General features: G+C 42.5%; 1 protein-coding gene across 4 annotated transcripts in view; it reads right to left on the bottom strand.

The window, feature by feature from the left end:
* Positions 1 to 19,634, bottom strand: part of nde1 (nudE neurodevelopment protein 1) — a 46,066-nt gene that overhangs the window by 12,737 nt on the left and 13,695 nt on the right. For 3 of the 4 annotated variants that reach the window (XM_080207024.1, XM_080207023.1, XM_080207025.1), the window contains exons 5-7: positions 7,287 to 7,435; positions 2,195 to 2,331; positions 1,906 to 2,079 (exon numbers count right to left, since the gene is read on the bottom strand). In XM_080207024.1, the coding sequence (XP_080063150.1) occupies positions 1,906 to 2,079; positions 2,195 to 2,331; positions 7,287 to 7,435 (460 nt within the window). Of the gene's footprint in view, positions 1 to 1,905; positions 2,080 to 2,194; positions 2,332 to 7,286; positions 7,436 to 8,553; positions 8,630 to 19,634 lie in introns of those variants that run through there. The other variant, XM_080207027.1, reaches the window with a different exon arrangement.

The following is a 19,634-nucleotide window of genomic DNA, read 5'->3' as shown; positions in this document are numbered from 1 at the left end:
GGGCACAACTGTTTGTGTACCTTTCAAATGGGTCACTTTGATAATGCTTCAGAGCCAGCACTAAATAGCTGCTTACAGATTTATGTGGCAGGCTAATATGTAAATGTCACAGACAATGAAACACCAATTCTTATCAGTATTACTTTCAAATTATATTACTTCCAGAATTGTACACTTTTTTTCCTGCTTTATAGAAAAGCTACAGTGCAGGAGGCCACCATTCGGCCCATCAAGTCTGTGCTGACTCTCTGATAGAGTATTTTACACAGGCTGTCTCTCCTGCCCTATCCCCAAAAATCTCCCTGCATTTCCCACGGCCAATCCACACATCGTGGGACATTAAGGGGCAATTTAGCATGGCCAATCCACCTTACCTGCACATCTTTGGACTGTGCAGAAACTGGAGCACCTGGAGGAAACCCACACAGACACGGGGAGAATGTGCAAACTATATGTCTTTTATGCTGCTATCTTAAATTAACTGTAGAAATTCCCTTAATTTGTCATGCAGCTGAAATTCAGTTTTAAAGTCCCCTCCTCTCCAAATCCTTACTGCTGATGATTGCTTTGTAATTGCAATCTTTTGATTTCCTCGAGATTCCACCACAATATATTGGGAGGTTTTTGAGAATTCCACCTAGTGTGCATGCTCAGCATGAACCAAAAAGCAATGATCCCCCATCTTCACTTTAGTTAGGGCATCCCCTCTAAAGGTTGGTCATTATTACAATCATTATATGTAATCATGTTAAAAAGCCTTCATGAACCATCCTGGATGGATAGGCTATCTCTACGGTTCAAACTCTGCATGTCTCCTCCTTATTCATAAAATCCTTACAGTGCAGGAGGCAGCCATTCAGCCCATTGAGTCTGCACCAACAACAATCCCACCCAGGCCTTATCCCCATAACCCCATATACTTACCCTGCTAATCCCCTGACACTAAGGTCAATTTAGCATGGCCAACCTAACCCACACATCTTTGCACTGTGGGAGAAAACCCAAGCAGACACGGAGAGAATGTGTAAACTCCACACAGACAGTGACCCAATAAGAACATAAGAACTAGGAGGAGTCGGCCATCTGGCCCTTCGAGCCTGCTCCACCATTCAATAAGATCATGGCTGTTCTTTTCATGGACTCAGCTCCACTTACGCACTCACTATAGCCTTTAATTCCTTTACTGTTCAAAAATTTATCTATCATTGCCTTAAAAACATTCAATGAGGTAGCCTCAACTGCTTCACTGGGCAGGGAATTCCACAGATTCACAACCCTTTGCGTGAAGTTCTTCCTCAACTCAATCCTAAATCTGCTTTCCTTTTTTTGAGGCTTTGCCTCCTGGTTCTAGTTTCATCTGCCAGTGGAAACAACTTCCCTGCTTCTATCTTATCTATTCCCTTCATAATCTTATAAGTTTCTAGAAGATCTCTCCTCATTCTCCTGAATTCCAATGAATATAGCCCCCGTTTACTCAGTCTCTCCTCATAAGCCAACCTACCTAGTGAATCTCCTCTGCACCCCCTCCAACGCCAGTATATCCTTTCTCAAGTAAGGAGATTCCAGGTGAGGCCTCACCAGCATCTAATACAGCTGCAACATAACCTCCATCCCTCTAGCAGTGAAAGACAAAATTCCATTTGCCTTCTTAATTACCTGCTGCACCTGCAAACCAACTCTGATTCTTACACAAGGACACCCAGATCCCTCTGCACAACATCATGCTGCTACCTTTTTTACCATTTAATTAATGGTAAGCCGAGCCAGGAATTGAACCCAGGTCACTGGAGCTGTGAAGCAGCAGTGCTAACCACTATGCCACCTCCAATATCAATGGTCAACCCAAAAAACAAACCCCTCAAATCATTCTAAAGTATTAAACTATTCAATAATATTGGGTGTTACCTTTTGTAAACATGGCAGGCGTGGGGAACCCACTGCTGGGTCCTTTACATATCAGTGGGGTCAAAGGCAGCATTGTTGATGCTTGCGGTATCACATTTTCAGAATCCGACATGGTATTTGCGGGTTTCCTGATGGAATCTGGTTTCTGCTGTACAGCCAACTCCTGCCTCAGATCTGGAAGCAACATTTTCCGATCAAAGCATTTTGTTTTAATATATAAAAAAGGGAAAAATCAAACCAAACTGATGCCAATATTTGGTTGTAGATCCAAAACGAAAGCAATACTAACCTCGCGCTTCATCTTTCAGTCTTTGTACAGAAACCAGGAGATTTTCTTTCTCATCCAGTTCACTCTCCAAGAAGGCGTTCCTCTCAATTGCCTGGTTCAGTCGCTGCTCAAAGTCTTCCAGGGACATAATTGTGGCTCTGTGTAAGAAGTCAAAAACAGGGAATGGAATCGAATCAAAGTTATACATCACTACAAGTTACTTTTACTATCAAATATAATGGGATGGTACATCTGTGGAACTCATCGCCACAGAGGGTTGTGGAGGCCAGGTCGTTGAGTGTCTTTAAGACAGAGATAGATAGGCTCTTGGTCAGTAAGGGGATCCAGGGAGAAGGCAGGAGAATGTAGATGAGAGTCATATCAGCCATGATTGAGTCTGTTCTGCCATTCAATGGGCCGAACGGCCTAACTCTGCTCCTATACCTTATGATCTAAACCACAACAATCTGAATAACACGCTGCCTTCTGTAAATCTTAGATCCCGAGCTGCCTTTACCAAGACACTTTGGAATTATTTTTGCTTTCATTTAAAAATTGTCTGAAAAATTAACAATTGTAGTTTCAATCTTTTAAAAGGACGATCAAATTAGCATCTAAAATGGTGGCACGGTGGTTAGCACTGCTGCCTTACAGCGCCAGGGACCCAGGTTCGATTCCTGGATTGGGTCACCATCTGTGTGGAATCTGCATGTTCTCCCCATGTCTGTGGGGGTTTCCTCCCACAGTCCAAAAGACGTGCTGGTTAGGTGCACTGGCCATGCTAAATTCTCCCTCAGTGTTCCTGAATAGGCTGCAGAGTGTGGGGACTAGGGGATTTTCACAGTAATTTCACTGCAGTGTTAATGTAACTGTACTTCTGACACTAAAATAAAATTTACAATGACGAAGTATTGTATACCCGAGACTGTAGCAACGCTATTCGACATACAATGCTACTCTTCAGTGTTAAATATAAATCTATTTAAAATGTAAGGAACTGTCAATATTTCACTGAACTTCAGTCAGTTTGCAACAAACCACCATTTTTCATTACCCTAAAAACATCACCACTGAATAGGAAGTCCAACTTGCCAAACATGGGTCCCACATCAGAACACAACTGAGCCAAATATTCCAAGGGTCCAAAGGTTTTAAACAAACTTTTTGGGTTCAACATTTAGAATATCTGACTCGTTATCTGTCAGATCGTAATTATATCACAGACATTAATGCTCACTTTGCTATGCAAAATCCTGCAGCAGCCAAACAGAATACCCTGTCACCCCCCCACTCCTTGTAAAGAGAAACAAGCTATTACACAGTCAGAGGTTTACAGCATAGAAACAGGCCACACTGTAAACCTACATTCGTCCAAATACATTTTTTAAATACATCATCATTCGAAACAGCGAGTCAGAGTTATAGAGGTTTACAGCATGGAAACAGGCCCTACCACCCAACTTGTCCATGTCGCCCTTTTTTAAAAAAATCCCTAAGCTAATCCCAATTGCCCGCACTTGGCCCATATCCCTCTATACCCATCATATCCATGTAACTATCTAAATGCTTTTAAAAAGACAAAATTGTACCTGCCTCTACTACTACCTCTGGCAGCTTGTTCCAGACACTCATCACCCTCTGAAAAAAATTGCCCCTCTGGACCCTTTTGTATCTCTCCCCTCTCACCTTAAACCTATGCCCTCTAGTTTTAGACTCCCCTACCTTTGGGAAAAGATATTGACTATCTAGCTGATCTACGCCCCTCATTATTTTATAGATCTCTAGATCATCCCTCAGCCTCCCATACTCCAGAGAAAATAGTCCCAGTCTATTCAGCCTCTCCGTATAACTTAACCCATTAAGTCCCAGTAGCATCCGAGTAAATCTTTTCTGCACTCTTTCTAGTTTAATAATATCCTTTCTATAATGGGGTGAGCAGAACTGCACACAGTACTCCAAGCGTAGCCTTACCAATGTCTTGTACATCTTCAACAAGACATTCCAACGCCTGTATTCAATGTTCTGACTGATGAAACCAAGCATGCCAAATGCCTTCTTCACCACTGTCCATCTGTGACTCTACTTTCAAGGAGCTATGAACATGTATCCCTAGATCTCTTTATTCTGTAGCTCTCCCCCAATGCCCTACCATTAACTGAGTAAGTCCTGCCCTGGTTCAATCTACCAAAATGCATCACCTCGCATTTGTCTAAATTAAACTACATCTGCCATTCGTCAGCCCACAGGCCCAATTGATCAAGATCCTGTTGCAGTTGGAGATAAATTCCTTCACTGTCCACTATGCCACCAATTTTAGTGCCATCTGCAAACTTACTAACCATGCCTCCTATATTCTCACGCAAATCATTACTATAAATGACAAATAACAGTGGACCCAGCACTGATCCCTCAGGTGGTTGTCAAGAATAACAGGCAAAATTTATCCCTCGTGTGTCCGAAGGCATTTTGAGTTCATAAACTGGCTGAAGATTGTATCGGAGACCCTAGAATGCACAGGAGTGGTCAATTACAATTGCCATTTTACAACTCAGGGGAAAGGAGTTCTTTGTCTGCAAGCCAAAAGAGAAAACGCTGGAAAATCTCAGCAGGTCTGGCAGCAACTGTAAGGAGAGGAAAGAGCTGACGTTTTGAGTCCAGATGACCCTTTGTCAAAGCCCTCCTTACAGATGCTGCCAGACCTGCTGAGATGTTCCCACATTTTCTCTTTTGGTTTCAGATTCCAGCATCTGCAGTAATTTGCTTTTATCCTTTGACTGCAAGGATGCCCATGGACAATAACAGAAGCCACATGTAAGCAGCAGTGTTATACACAGGTATAACCTACCCTTCACATACCCACACTGATTCTCTCCCATTCACTTGTTCAAATGCCAAGACTGGCTCTATTATACATTCCAGCAACTTTCCTACAACTGATATGGAAATGATGGGTCCATAGCTACCTTATTTTCCAGCCCCTCGTCTTAAACAACGAACGACATTTAAATTTTCCAATCCAAAAAGGATAATTCCCAAATCCCAATGTGCTTTGGAAAATCATGAACATTGCATCTACCATTTCCCACGCATTTCCATTCATGGGCAACAACGAAGCCCACTAGTTTCCAGACACTTCACTCGTGTTTCATTATTTTTTCAGAACAGTAATTACACAAGTTCTTCCCAGGGCTTTTAGTTAAAAGATTCCTTTGTACTGATGTTATTTTCTCCTCTTTCTCCACTGCAAATCTGATACGAGTGTATTCATTAACAAGGCTGCTATATTTTCATTACCCAAATATAGTTTCATTTCTCAAATTCCTCTTCAATAATTTATAAAAGCTTTGACTGTCAGCTTTTGATTTGTTCATACTCCACTCATCTTGATATTTTCCTTGTCCTTTTTTATGGATTCATGTCATTCTTAAAAAATATTACAATTCTCCCAGTTTGCATTTGCACATGCCTTGCCTTTGGGTTGTTAAATTCTTTTGTGGTCTTGTGGCACAGTGGGCTGCATCCCTAACTCTCAGCTCCACATTCAAGCCCCACCGCAGGACTTGACGACCAAAGAAAGTAGGTTGAGTGCTGACCTGTAAATTCTTCCATCACATGCTAAGGGAAGGCAGTAGGAAGGGTTCTGGTCAGCCATGCAGTGAAAGAACCTTGGAGCCTCTACTATACTATCCACAGCTCCAGAGTGTGTGTGTGTGTGTGTGTGTGTGTGTGTGTGTGTGTGTGTGTGTGTGTGTGTGTGTGTGTGTGTGTGTGTGTAACATTAGCTACAACCTGGATTCACTCAAAAGTGTAACACCAGCGCTAAGGCCTTTCACAGAATTCCTACACTAGAGAAAGAGGCCATTCAGCCCATCAAGTCTGACAGAGCATCTTACCCAGAACCACCTCCCACAACCCCACACATTTATCTCACTAACCGCTCTAATCTACACATTTTGGGACACCAAAGGACAATTTAGCATGGTCAATCATCCTAACCTACACATCTTTTTGGAGTGCGGGAAGAAACCGGAGCATCTGGAGGAAAACCATGCAGACACGGGGAGAATGTGCAGACTTCACACAGGCAGTGACCCGAGGCATTCAAGTTAGTAGGTTTGCATAATTTTCAGGTTGCCGCCCACTATGAGTGGGACCCAATCGGTGGAATGGGTCAGGTGAATCTGAAGAGCCACCCCCCCCCGCCCATTGGGAATCCCGATTTTTGGCCAACACCCCACTCACTGGGGCATCGAGATTCCTGCCAGCAATGTGAAGAGATCAGAGAATCGGGCCCCATTATGTGTGTAACATTTGTGTTTCTAACTCATTTTTACAGATGCACCATAGAAAGCATTCTTTCTGGTTATATCACAGCTTGGTATGGCTCCTGCACTACCCAAGGCTGCAACGAACTGCAAAAGGTTGTGAACGTAGCCCAATCCATCACACAAATCAGCCTCCCATCCACTGACTCTGTCAACACTTCCCATTGCCTTGGCAAAGCAGCCAGCATAATCAAGGACCCCATGCAACCTAGACATTGTCCCTTCCACCCTCTTCTGTCAGGAAAAAGATACAAAAGTCTGAGGTCACATACCAACCGACTCAAGAACAGCTTCTTCCCTGCGGCTGTTAGACTTTTGAATGGACCTACCTTGTATTAAGTTGATCTTTCTCTACACCCTAGCTGTGACTGCAACACTACAGTCTGCACCCCCTCATTTCCTTCTCTACAAACAGAATATTTTGTCTGCATAGCATGCAAGAAACAATACTTTTCGCTGTTAATGCATGTGACAATAATAAATTAAATCAAAAGTCAAATCATTTAATTTGCCATGAGAATTTGCACATGTACCTCTTATCGGTTAAATGTCCCACCCTTTCTACATTACATTTCACATAAAGACAACTTTCATACAAATAAAAAACTACACAATGGGAAGCCATAGCTGGGGTAGATGATGACCTATGATCTTATTAACTGGAAAAGCAGCCCCAAAGGCTGATTGGTCTACTCTTATTTATAATGTGCACTCTGGTGTATTTTTTATCTTTTTGATTACTGTTGCTCATTGTATTGCACCATTCAGAACGCAAGCCCAACGCTTACCTTTTCGCCCGCTCCAAGTCATCATTCGCCTGTTCGAGTTCTCGGATATATTTCTGCAGCTGGTCTTTAATTGCTGTGGTCTCAGCAAGCTCATCCTGTAGCATAGTAATCCGTTTATAATTCTCCGAATGATGTTCTTCTAACTTTTCCTGAAAATTATAACGTAACAATCAGGCATAGCCATTCTTTTGAGCAAAGTGGGTAGGTGCAGAGGAGGGTGACTGTGTGGAAGTGGTGATGTAGTGGTAATGTTATTGGACTAGTATTCCAGGCTAATGCTCGGAGGGACATGGATTCAAGTTCCGTCAAGGCAGCTGCTGGAATTTAAATTCAAGTAATAAATCTGGAATTGAAAACTGGTCTCAATAGCGGCAACCACACCACTTACCAGTGATTGCCATAAAAATCTGTTTGGTTCACTAATGTCCCTTAGGGAAGGAAATCTGCCATCCTTACCTGGTCTGGCCTACATGTGACCTCAGACCCAAAGCAATGTGGTTGACTCTTAACTGCCCTCTGAAATGGTCTCGAAAGCTACTCCTTTTGCTCCAAAAATGTCAAATACTGGCCTTGCCAGTAATGCCTACATATCATGAAAGACGACCAAAAACGGGAGATTTACTTCACAACACCAGCCCAATAAAGGGATGATCCTTCCTCTAGGGGTAACTCCTACCCATTTCTCTTATTTATGTATAAATGCCGCAGGAAAACATCAGAAAATCACCAAACCAAAGATGACCATTCGGATAAAGTTTCAGACAATTGCTGCCCCCTTAGCATTCATCTTTCTTTGAGGGAAGATGTAATTCCTTTTTGTAAATGAGCTTTTTTCTTTTCTTTATAAATAAAAGACATCCATAAAACAGGCAGAGTATAAACATTTCACCATATAGAATCCACAATGCAGGAGGCAGCGATTTGGGCATCGATTCTGCACCGACAACAATCCTATCCGGGTCCTATCCTTTACCCTACACACTTACCCTCCTAATCCAACTGACACTAAGGGGCAATTTAGCAAATTGATTTGGCCAAATCAACCTAACCCACACATAGAACACTACAGCACAAACAGGCCCTTCGGCCCACTAGTTGCGCCGATCACTTCTATACCCACTAAGCCATAGATCTATCTATAACCCCCAATCCCATTAGATCCCATATACTCATCCAGAAGTCTTTTAAAAGACCCCAGCGAGTTCGCCTCCACCACCACCGACGGCAGCCGATTCCACTCACTCACCACCCTCAGTGAAAAACTTACCCCTAACATCTCCTCTGTACTTGCTTCCCTGCACCTTAAATCTGTGTCCTCTCGTAGCGACCATTTCATTGCTGGGAAATAGCCTCTGAGAATCCACCCTATCTATTCCTCTCAACATCTTATAAACCTCTATCAGGTCACATCTTTGGAATGTGGGAAGGAACCCACGCAGACACAGGGAAAATATGCAAACTTCACACAAACAAACAATGACCCAAGGCTGGAATTAAACCCAGGTCCCTGGTGTTGTGAGGCAGCAGAGCTAACCACTGTGCCACCATGCAAAGTCAGTTCAGCTAGCCTCACATTAACAACAAAAGGGTGGAGAGAAAAGGAGCAAAGTACAAAGAGGGAAAAGGGACACATACCCTTACCCTTAATATTAGGGACAGTACAGCACGTCCCAAAGAAAGCCTTGTATAAGTAAATCTGACACTACGGAACCTGTTTTTAAGACAGGAGCCCATACTTTTTGGAATGAGTCCAACTTAGGTCAAAATATACAAGTTAGAAATTCCATTGAGGTACACAGCATAATAAGTTTGTGCCAATTGTATACAGAAGGTGATTTGTCATTGATCCAAGAATGTAATTTTCCATGCTGCAAATGTTAGATTATACAACCTCTTCTCACTGACATCAATTAAATGTTTAGCTGGAACCTCAAACAAAAACAGAATTCCAAGGTCACAGCAAATATTTTTTCCAGCTCTTTAAATTATACTTGGCCAATATTTTTCTTTATTTTGACACAAGACTGAACAGTGACGCCCCATACCGGCACAGTGGTTAGCACTGCTGCTTCACAGCTCCAGGGTCCTGGGTTCGATTCTCGGCTCGGGTCACTGTATGTGTGGAGTTTGCACGTTCTCCTCGTGTCTGCATGGGTTTCCTCCAGGTACTCCGGTTTTCTCCCACAGTCCAAAGATGTGCGGGTTTGGTTGATTGGCCATGTTAAGAAATTGCCCCTTAGTGTCCAGGGTAGCAGAGGTTAGAGGGATTAGTGGGTATAATACGTAGGGATATGGGGGGTAGGGCCTGGGTGGGACTGTGTTCGGTGTAGACTCGATGGGCCTCTTTCTGCACTGTAGGGTTCTATGGTTCTTACAGAAACACAGCAGTTTCTGCACTATGATCCCCTCCCAAGACTCCCCTTTGAACTTGGAAGTTGCAATTCGGTTAGTTTTAAGCAGAGTTTCTTTTTGTTCCACATAAAGGAGTTAAACACCCCACTGATTTCCTTCAGAATCTGAGCAGAAAGGAAAATTGGTAACATCTGTAGAAGGTCCTGCCCAGCTATGGTACAGGTAAAAAGGTCCAGTGATGTAGATCCCATGTTATATAGATCTGAATAATGCTGTCAGAATGAGGGGGAAAGGGGCTAATAAAAATACCTAAATAAAAAGTTAAAGTTTATTTATTAGTCACAAGGAAGACCTACAGTAACACTGCAATGAAAATCTGTGAAAATCTGCTAGTTGCCACACTCCGGTGCCTGTTCAGGTAACATGGAGGGAGAATTTAGCGTGGCCAAGCCACCTAACCAGCACATCTTTCAGACTGTAGGTGGAAACTGGAGCACCCAGAGGAAACCCAAGCCACAAATCGAACCCGGGTCTCTGGCGCTGTGAGACAGCAGTGCTAACCCCTGTGCCACCATGCCGCAAGTAAAACCTGAAGATAACCACCTGAAGGGGAAGGGAGTAAGGGGAAGGAGCTGCCATCTGCCCCTTCCTAATGAGGAAGTCTGAGCCTCAGACTTGGCAATATTTATTTTATAATCTACAGAGCCAAACCAACCGACGTCAATAAAGCAGGAACAGAAATTTCAGGCCTATACTAAAATAGTAACACCCATCAGCGTACAACAATCTTATGCTGCTTTACCCACTAACTAAACACCGAAAAGTTCTGTCTAATTGCCTCAGCGAAGGGCTCAGTAACTATTGTAAACAATAACAGGGATACAGGGCAACTCTGTCCGGTCCTCCGCTGAAGGCTGAAATCATTAGATCTATAATCGTTACTGCTGCAAATGGGTTTTTATAAAATGCTTGTGTCCACATAATAAAATACCGCCCACCCCCACATATACAAATTTATCTGATGTATAAAACAAATAGTTTCACTCCTCCCAAATGCTTTGTGTCAGTGAAAGCACCAGGCTATTGCCTGTTTTTTGAGAAACATGAATGATAAGTTAATAATCTGCTGCCATTGTTACATGAATTACAGCCTTTTATAAACTCAGGAGGATCAGTCTGGATAATTAAAGGAAGAATGTTTTCCTGATGCAGCGCCAGTATTTTAGTCAGTAATTTCAGCTCTACATTTAAAAGCGAGACTGGTCTTCAGGAGACACAACTTTCTGGACTTTTGTCTGCTATTAAAGTTAAATAGATACTTGCAGTTCCGAGACTGACATGACTGTTTTATTTCATATCATAGAATTCCTACAGTGCAAAAGGCGGCTTTACGACCCAAAGTCTGCAATGACTTTCCAGAATATCTTACCCATCCCTGTAACTGCACACTCACCCCACTACTCCCCGTTTCCTCAGTAAAAATTATCTCCTAACTTAGCCAAGTCTTTTGCCAGTATTCTGCAGTTCGATAGCACAAGCACTGATATTTTGCACTAATAGACCCAGTTTCTCAAAGACTTTTATATTAGTCATCAGCTGTGATGCCTTTGTAAGTGCTGTGTCAAGAGCTGACTCAGTCTCTGTGTTAAAGAACCAATTCCTCTCCAGTTGCCTCAGGCTGATCTTTTTTGTAGTTGGCTTTCTTAGCATTCTATCAGCAGAGTTTAAAGTTTATTTGTTAGTATCACAAGTAGGCTTACATTAACACTGCAATGAAAATCCTCTAGTCTCCACACTCCGGCACCGGTTTGGGTACACTGAGGGAGAATTTAGCACTGCCAATGCATAATCAAAAATCCTCCGGGGATACAACATGAAGTTTTTGCTTCAGATTTAACCAAGTGTGAGCTGTAGGAAGTTTACTTATTAGTCACAAGTAAGGCTTGTGACTAATTGCAATAACGTTATGTGAAATTCCCCTAGTCACCGCACTCCGGCATCTCTTCAGGTCAAAGCACCTAACCAGCACATCTCTACACAAAGCTGCTGGACTGGCTGAGCATTACTGCTTAATCACTGCTGTTGTTGAGACTTTGAACCAAGGTGTCCAGCAAGAACTCGGTTTCCATGTAGCAGCACAAGTGGTCAGGGATCCAGGTTCAATTCTGGCCTTGGGTGACTGACTGTGTGGAGTTTGCACCTTCTCTCTGTTTGCATGGGTTTCATCCAGGTGCTCTGGTTTCCTCCCATATTCCAAAGATATGCAGGTTAGCTGGATTGACCATACTAAATTGCCCTTTAGTGTCCCACAATACGTAGGCTACACATATTGGATTAGTCACGGTAAGTGTACGAGAATAGGTTGGATGGGATGGACCTGGATAAGGTGTCCTTTCAGAGAGTTGGCCTCCTACTGCACTGTAAAATTTTATTGGATTCTAAGATTCTATCGTTTTAACATGGGAGAAGAGGGGTTGAAATACAAATTGTTAGTACCAGCTCATTTCCTGGAAGCATTCACTACAAAATACACAAGTCAAAACTCATTACCCAGAGGTGGAGACAACTAGAATTGTTCAATAATACAACATGCCCCCAAACCAGTTTAAAATAGGTAAATAACAAATAAAGCCAAAGGAGTGAAGAAAATAGGCACAAGAACATCAAATCAGGCCAAAAGTTAATGTTTGAAAAGTTCAGGAGCGTCCCACTAAATTGGGATGAAAATAGGACTGAATTATTTTATAGGGGGCATTAACAAAACTAAGTAATTGCAGGGTCATTTTCTCACAGTAATGAGAATCAAATGGAACAAAACCAGAAACAAAAGAGGAGGAGTACCCCTAAACAAGAAACAGATCCAATCTCAACACTTAGAAATGAAATAAAAAGAGCCACAATACATGACCACGCACAGAAGATCTTTTTTAAAAAGTTAGTATCCAGATGTTTGATATTCGAAACAGGATGCTTTTGTTGAGGAAATTACATTATGGTCTCCCTAGGCTCCCACATGAAAGTCAGCTGCACAAGTTTAAGTGATAGGAATATCGAGAAGGAAACTTGTGGGAGAGGGGAAGAGGAAGTGGCTTTGCCAGAAGACGTAATGGGTTATAATCAGGAAAATTAGGTCATAGCCCAGGAGTAAGTGCTGAACACGTGGTTTCCAATATATTTAAATAGCCTAGATTCAAACAGCAACTGGTCAAAACTGTCAATTATTCAAAACCTTGGTGTGAGGTTGGAAGCAAGTAGAATCGGATTAAGCCAAGGAATTGCAGAAGAAATGAATCAATATTTGCAAATTGTCAGAACTACAATAAAGTAAATTCAATGCTGATAAGTACAAACTCATAACTGCTTTCAGAAGCCACACAGCTCAAGGATAATTAGGGAGGGGCAATAAATGCTGGCCTTGCCAGCAATGCCATATTCCAAGAAAGAGTGAATTATAAACAAAGAAAAAAAATCCTAACTAGCCAGTCGAGTTCCTCATCCCACAGATTTCCTCCCTCCATATCACCATTTCCATTCCTACCTCAGCTTATCCACCACTGAAACCCAATCCTCCATTCTCCAAAACGCAGGTTCATCAGAAACTAATTGTATTCTATCCAGAGTTTCAATACGTGACAATATAGTTTCAATTCTAACAATAGTACAGACAGGTCCTTCCTGAACAAAATGGGCCTTCCATCCATTGAGCAGTAGGGTGGCACAGTGGGATCGAGGTTCAATTCTGGCCTCGGAACACTAAGTGTGGAGTCTGCATGTTCTCCCCATGTCTGTGCGGGTTTCCTCCGAGTGCTCCAGTTTCACCCCACAATCCAAAGATGTGCAGGTTAGGTGGACTGGCTGTGCTAAATTGTGGGTATGCCGGCGTTGGACTGGCTGTCTGGAGACAATACACATCTCTTTAAACTGTGATCAGTGCTCCTTCCGCTCACATTATCAGCCACTTCAGGTCTTGAACAGCAGGTTAGGTGTAAGGATTCGCATTTTAATCAGTAATCTCTAAACTGTCTGTGCTTTATATGCTCTGTCTGAGGCCAGAACTCTCCATTCACCTGACGAAGGGGGTAACCCCGAAAGCTAGTGAGTATATTATCAAATAAATAGGTTGGACTAAAACCTGGTGTTGTCAGACTTTTTACCGTGCTAAATTGACCCAAGTGTCAGGCGATTAGCAGAGTAAATATGTAGGGTTACAGGAATAGGGCCTGGGTGGGATTGTGGTCGGTGCAGACTCGATGGGCCAAATGGCCTCCTTCTGCACTGTAGGGATTCTACGATAAAAAACAGGCTGTAACCTACAAGGGCAGTACAAAAAAAAAGCATCTATTATCCAAATACTATCTGCACATATCCCAATTTAAGTTTATTATTGTGGAAATTTAGCAGAGCATATTGCTGAAAATTAAGCTTTGATAAATTAACTTCCTCTCCTCCAATAGACTGTCCCCACCGATCCCTGGAAAATCAGTTATTTCCTGCAGCAAATACCTGCGGAAGATTGGGAAGAGGCTAGTCTGGTTCAAACACTTCACCCTGAAGACATACTAATTCAACTCTGGGAAAGAGTATTTTACAACATCCAAAGTTTACATTCGGAACCTACTTTTAAAGAAAGCCATTTTTAAACTACTTTACAGCAGACACCTGTTGAAGAACAGAATAATTATTAGTGAGAGCAGTTATTGAAGGCAGTACAGATGTCACCTTAAAATCTAGCCATGCCACACATCAACTGTTCACAAAAAGGCTGCTTTAAATTTACGCACTTATTTCAAGCGCCCCTCAAACATATTGTCACAGATTATATTACATTAGTTATCTGGCCTCAAGGGTTCCTCTGCTGTATCCTATTCCACCACCAGCTGCACCCCGCTGTAAGCAGGTCATCCCAGTTACAGTCTGCAGCTGGCTCCCACACGATGCACAAAATCCCAGGACAAGGCAAGAAGCCACCACAACGGAATCATGCAGCTTCCTCCCCGCACTGCAGCCGAGGTCTGGAACTCTGCAGCAGAGAGGATAGGGGAAGAAATATCAAACCCCACTGTCCAACACATTTCTCTCAAACAACAAATTCAAAAAGTGATATTGATTGTTGGGGGGAGGGTGGGGTGCACCCGGGAGACAAAATGTAACTGACACAGACAGCGTTCTGGCAGCACTGGAGCAAGATTACACAAGAGAATCAATAAACATTCGGACATTCACAACAGCACCAAAAGATAAAAGAAAACAATTTCTATTTCACAGGAAGCTGATTGGTTGGTGCACGGCCTGATTGCTAGTGGTGTTGTCATGGAGAATGCTAACTGATAACTGACATTTACCTGCCAAGCTTCTCAACCTGTCTGGGCTTGAATTTAAACAAAGCTTGGCAAATTAACTGTCATCAGTCATCTGCTGCATTCACCATAGTAATGCCTCTACCATTCGAATTAGGAACAGACCATTCAGCCCCTTAAGCACGCACCGCCATTCAAAAACCTCTGATTGTAAACTCTACTCTACATGCCCACACCCTCCCCACCTACCCCCCCAATAATCTTTTACCCCTTTGCTTATCAAGAGTTTATCCACCTATTCAAAGATTCCTTTTCATTGTCCTTTGAAGGAGAGAGCTCCAAAGAGTCTCAACCCTCAGGGAAGGGTTCTCCACATCCACTGTATTTTAAACAGTGACCCACTGGCTCCAGATTCTCCCTCAGGAGGAACCATCCTTTCCACATCCACCTGCCAGTCAAACAGCACTTTTCTCATGTAGTATAAATCCTTGTTCCCTTTACATTTGGTATTTTTGAGTGTGTCTGGAGTGCATGACAAAAAGCACTTGACGTGTCTTTTTTCAGCAATACTGAAGTCCTATATTGCCAAATGACTATTTCTATTGCACAATAATTGCTTGCTAACTTTGCGTCCAGTTAAGTCATAATTCCTTCGAGAAGAACCTGCTTCCCACGCTTTCAGAAGCGTGGGTTAGCACTATTGCCTCACAGTGCCAGGTTCAATTCTGGCCTCAGGTCACACTGCCTGTGTGAAATTGCACGTTCTCCCCGTGTCTGCCTGGGTTTCCTCCCACACTCCAAAGATGCGCCGATTAGGTGGATTGGCCGTGCTAAACTGCCCCTTCGTGTCGGGGGGACTGACAGGATAAATACGTGGGGTTACGAGAATAGGGCCTGGGTGAGGTTATTGTTGGTGCAGACTTGATGGATCAAATGGCCTTCTTCTGCACTGTAGGAGTTCTGTGATTACTTGTACCTAATAATCCTGCTAATGACATCAGATCACTCACATACCTTATTCCAATTATTGTATTAAGATTACTCACTGCTACTTTCAAACCTACACTGGTGCCCATTGCATTGTGTAATGATTTAAGTATTCGAATACTGTAGATGGAGTGAACTAGGAATGGAGGCAGGTCAAATGTCCTACTTCAAGTAATAGATCATGTCGCACAATAAAAAATTACAATTTGATAGATTAAGTATGACAAATTTACATTTTTACTTTACAAAGCCTTTCTGCACTCGGCAATAAGGCCTATTGTCAGTTATTTACACTGATGGAGCATTTACCAAACACACTCATGACGTTACCCCATTGCTCCCTCCACACCTTCCCCAAAATTCTTCTGCCCCCGCACCATTATTTCAGGATTATAGAAAAGTTATTTAAAGGTTGTTCACATTCCAGTGGCTGAAGCAGGTAGTTTACAGTTGGAAGAACATCCCTGCCACTGACTCCCACGTCCCCCCCGCCCCATTTCGTCTAACTGCTTCAGTGCGATATGTGACATCTCATTATCATTGTGCTAAATGTCAATCCTCTGAAACTAACATTTGCGTTCCAACACTGGCACTCAAATATTAGCTTTATATAAAACAGAAATTAGTTTGAATTATCCACACGCCGACCCCCCCCCACAACATGGAGCTAATGATCTGTGCAGGGTAGAGTTAGGTAAACAGGCTGTTATACAATTAAAATATGCCAAGGCTTATGTCACCACAAGAAAAATTTCACTTCAGTTCCACACATAAGAAACTCGCTTCTTCAACCTTACCAATTTCCTTCAATTCTTTAACAGACAATCCATAAATCTCCAAATAAAATATACTGGCTCCAATACAGTGATATGGGTGAATAAAAAGCTAAAAGACAAAAATTCATTCCATGTTCACAAGATCATAAAGCACCTGTTTAACTTTTAAACACAATGTGGAGATGCTGGCGTTGGACCAGGGTAGGCACAGTAAGTCGTCTGACACCAGGTTAAAGTCCAACAGGTTTATTTGGTAGCACCTGATGAAGGGGCAACACTCCAAAAGCTCGTGCTACCAAATAAACCTTTTGAACTTGAACCTGGTGTTGTGACACTTCTCACTTTTTAAACAGACAGCCAAGCTTGTATGTTGAGGGCAGCACAGTGATTAGCACTGCTGCCTCATAGCACCAGAGACTCGGGTTCAATTCCTGCTTCAGGTCACTGTCTGTGTGGAGTCTGCACGTTCTCCCCGCACATCTGAGTGAGCTTCTTCCAAAGTTATGTGGATTAGGTGGATTGGCTATGCTAAATTGCCTCAGTGTCAGGGAATTAGCAAGGGTAAATACATGGGGTTATGGGGATAGGGTCTGGGTGGGACTGTGGTCAGTGCAAACTCGATGGGCCAAAAGGCCTCTTTCTGCACTGTAGAGTTCTTTGTTTCTATTCTATCCCGTGTATTTGAAATTTGCTACTAACAGGAAGATTCTAATGTTAATGCAATGCTGCTACTGAAGTAGGGGGAGGGTGGAGGAACATTAGTGCAATATCTTGAAAATGCATAGCATCTTTAATGTGAGATGTGGCGATGCCAGCATTAGACTGGGGTGGGCACAGTAAGAAGTCTCACAACACCAGCTTAAAGTATGACAGGTTTATCTGGTATCACAAGCTTTCGGAGCGTCGCTCCTTCATCAGAGTGTTAAATCTGATGAAGGGGTAGCACTCCGAAAGCTTGTGATACCAAATAAACTTGTTGGACTTTAATGTAGTCAGACTTCACAAGATGCTCCACAGGATTGATCAAACAAAACATTAGTTACACAAGGAGGCATTAGAGTCAGAGTTTACAGCATGGAAACAGGCTCTTCAGCCCAACTTGTCCATGCTGCCCCTTTTTTTTAAACCCCAAAGCTAGTCCCAATTGCCTGCATTTGGCCCATATCCCTCTATACCCATCTTACCCATGGAATTATCTAAATAGTTTTTAGATGACAAAAACTGTGCCCACCTCTACTACCACCACCTCTGGCAGCTTGTTCCAGACACTCACCACCCTGTGTGTGGAAAAATTATCTTTCTGGAGCCTTTTCTATCTCTCCCCTTAAACCTGTGCCCTCTAGTTTTAGACTGCCCTACCTTTGGATAAAAGATATTGACTATCTAGCTGATCTGTGCTTCTCATTACTTTACAGACCTCTATAAGATCACCTCTCAGCCTCCCACACTCCAGAGAAAAAAAGACCCAGGCTATCCAGCCTCTCCTTATAAACAGGGAGTGGTTTTCAGACAGGTAGTTTTTCCTGGGCTCACCTCCATAGGAATGCCTCTGTACTAAATACCACGTAGCATGCCAGCGTCAAACATCGGCATGCCAAGTAGCTAAAATGCTCCTGACAGCCTTTTACACAAGCAACAAACTCATTTCAATACAGCTGGTCCATATGCATTCTCCCAGCTACTGGGAAGTTCGGAGTACAAAAGTAAATTGTTGCAAATCACATGCACCATTATCTTTTCAGCATTATGGCCACTATAAGATCTTATTACAAATTTCAACACTAGGACTGGGAGCAGCCAATAGGAAACCACTTTGAAAGCAGCCTTGAATTTTAAAAAAAAGTGACCCACTCGACTTGAATTAACTTTTGTGTTTGGAACACGGGTGAAGTGCCTCAGTTTATATTTCATTCAACAACAGACACATTCCCAGTGTACGTTACTTCAAAGAGAAAACCAATGTCAGGTCATCAGAATTCTATATATGCTGAATAATCCTAAACCATCAAAAATTCAATGGCAGAAATAGATCAGGTAACAGTTTACAAAACGTGCCCAACACAGAAACATTTGCAGGACCCAACATTTGCCTCCAAGTTAGTTCCTCAAACCTTTATTTTTGAAAATAAAGTTTCCAATTTCTGAAGGCAGTAACTCAAACTGGGTTCAGATCCATGGGTGGTGTCAGACAGACAGACAGAGGCCCTGACTAACAGCCGTTCAGAACACAGTACCACCAACTATTCAGAAAGAACTAACAAATGCAAGCTCAGTCTTGTTCACGCTGTTATTCTCCATACAAACACAAGACAAAAGGGTAGAAATTAGTATCTGGGTTTAAGTTTCCCCTCCCCATCTTGTTTATTCTAGTCCAAATAAATAAATACCACAGCCATGGTCAAAACTAACTCACTCAGCATGGATTATAACTCAAATTTGTAACCAGATGACGCACCAACCCATTAATGTCCAGGCCAGGTACTTCAAAAATGTATTTAATGATTCCAACTAAAAAAGTACATTCACAACTAATTAAAGCTTTAGTTAAACTCTCAAACTAAATTTCACATCAAGAACCGTACATTCTGATCAAAAAACGTTGCTCCAGCACATTCTTCCACAAGAGCCTGCTTTCACCCCCACTGTCGTGGACAACTCCACCCCCTTCCATTTATCGATCACTCAAATGGTAGCACCATCACAAAGCACATTGCAGCCAACATGCAACAGGAAAAACACAAGCGTTGTGCAATGAAGGCTGCCTGGGTAATTCTCTCCCATTTCATCACCTCATGTTGTTCCCACTAGCATTGCACAAATTGCTACTGATAAAGCATCGTGGAATTAACGTGATTCAAAGTACTCCCCAGATACAAGCCAGAGACATTCTAAAGTTAATATTACAATGTGCTTTCCACTGTTCGAGCAAACACACA

The sequence above is a fragment of the Carcharhinus amblyrhynchos genome, chromosome 18 (genome assembly GCF_965287045.1).
Source record: "Carcharhinus amblyrhynchos chromosome 18, sCarAmb.v2.hapA, whole genome shotgun sequence".
NCBI classification, from domain to species: Eukaryota; Metazoa; Chordata; class Chondrichthyes; order Carcharhiniformes; family Carcharhinidae; genus Carcharhinus; species Carcharhinus amblyrhynchos.
This window is presented reverse-complemented; position numbering and strand designations above follow the sequence as displayed.